This window comes from Condylura cristata, unplaced genomic scaffold (genome assembly GCF_000260355.1).
Source record: "Condylura cristata isolate star-nosed mole 26May11 unplaced genomic scaffold, ConCri1.0 scaffold00035, whole genome shotgun sequence".
Classification (NCBI taxonomy): Eukaryota; Metazoa; Chordata; class Mammalia; order Eulipotyphla; family Talpidae; genus Condylura; species Condylura cristata.
The window spans coordinates 15,796,067-15,797,135 of NW_004567136.1; the positions used below are offsets into that span (position 1 = coordinate 15,796,067).

The 1,069-nt window shown below is 72.7% G+C and overlaps 1 protein-coding gene across 1 annotated transcript in view; it reads right to left on the reverse strand.

The window, feature by feature from the left end:
• Nucleotides 1-1,069, reverse strand: part of CEMIP (cell migration inducing protein, hyaluronan binding) — a 40,995-nt gene that overhangs the window by 1,985 nt on the left and 37,941 nt on the right. The window contains exons 8-10 of the mRNA XM_012732701.1: nt 825-1,066; nt 472-657; nt 4-201 (exon numbers count right to left, since the gene is read on the reverse strand). Of these exons, the coding sequence (XP_012588155.1) occupies nt 4-201; nt 472-657; nt 825-1,066 (626 nt within the window). The remainder of the gene's footprint in view (nt 1-3; nt 202-471; nt 658-824; nt 1,067-1,069) is intronic.

Here is a 1,069-nt window from a genome sequence, read left to right on the forward strand (position 1 = left end):
TGCGCGCCGCTCAGCTTCCGGGGCATGGGCACGTCCACCACCGCCCTCTCCGCGAACTTGGGGTAGGCGGCAGCCGAGCAGTCGCTGACGCCCGCGCTCCTGGGCATCAGGGCTTTGATCCTGACCCTCTCGCAGCCCTTGACCGAGCAGAAGGCGAACCGCTCCCGCGCGTTCTGCGCCCTCAGCTTCAGGAACAGCAGCCTGTGGGCGGGCGGCGGTGGGCGGGTGCTGGCCGGGGCCCCCTCCGCCTCTCTAGATCAGGGTGCTGGGGGGTCTGAGGGGCTGTTCTGTTCCTCGAGTCCGACACTCCCTTTCCTCTGACGCTCCCTGTCACCCGCGCGTCCGCGGAGTGGGCGTAAGGGGCAGCGATCGGCCGGGCACAGCGTGCCTGAGGGGAGCTCCCCACGAGGCGGCCTTGGGGTTACTGGGCAGCCGGGAGGAGGGCGCTCCTGCTGCCAGCGGGCCCCTCACCCTGAGGCCTCGTCCCAGAAGTAGTGGCCCCGGCCGGGAAGGCTATGGTCCACTTTGTCCATCTGTAGCGTCCTCACGAAGGAGCCGGTCTTGGAGGTCTGCTTGCGCAGGCGGTCGTGCACGTCCGCGAGGATGGAGAAGCTGGTGCCCCGCGGGTAGCAGAGCCCCACGCGCACCCAGTCGCCCCTGGAGGCAACGCAGGCGTCACGTGGGCACCGCCGGGCCTGGGGGCGTCGCGGCGGCGGGACGTGGGCAGAGCGTGCTCCGCTGGGCTGTGGGAGGCGCTGGCCCGGCCGTGGCCGGGCGGGCTCTCCCCAGAGGCCCCATCTGCCTGGCAGGGACACTGGGCGGACCAGCGGCGCCCAGGAATCCTCTGCCGCCCTCGGCCGTCGGGCGCGGCCATCTCGCCCCTCTGGAAAGCGGCGCCCTGCCAGCCCCAGTGCCCTACGCGTCTGCGGGCCGCACCCTGGGTGGACTGGTGGACGCTCAGGGTGTGGGCCGCTATGCTGGCCTCGGCCTCGGCCCGCCTCTGCCTCTCCAGGGCGCGGCTGAATCCCAATGTGCCCGCTCGGCGCCCCGCCGCCCCACTCCGACCCTG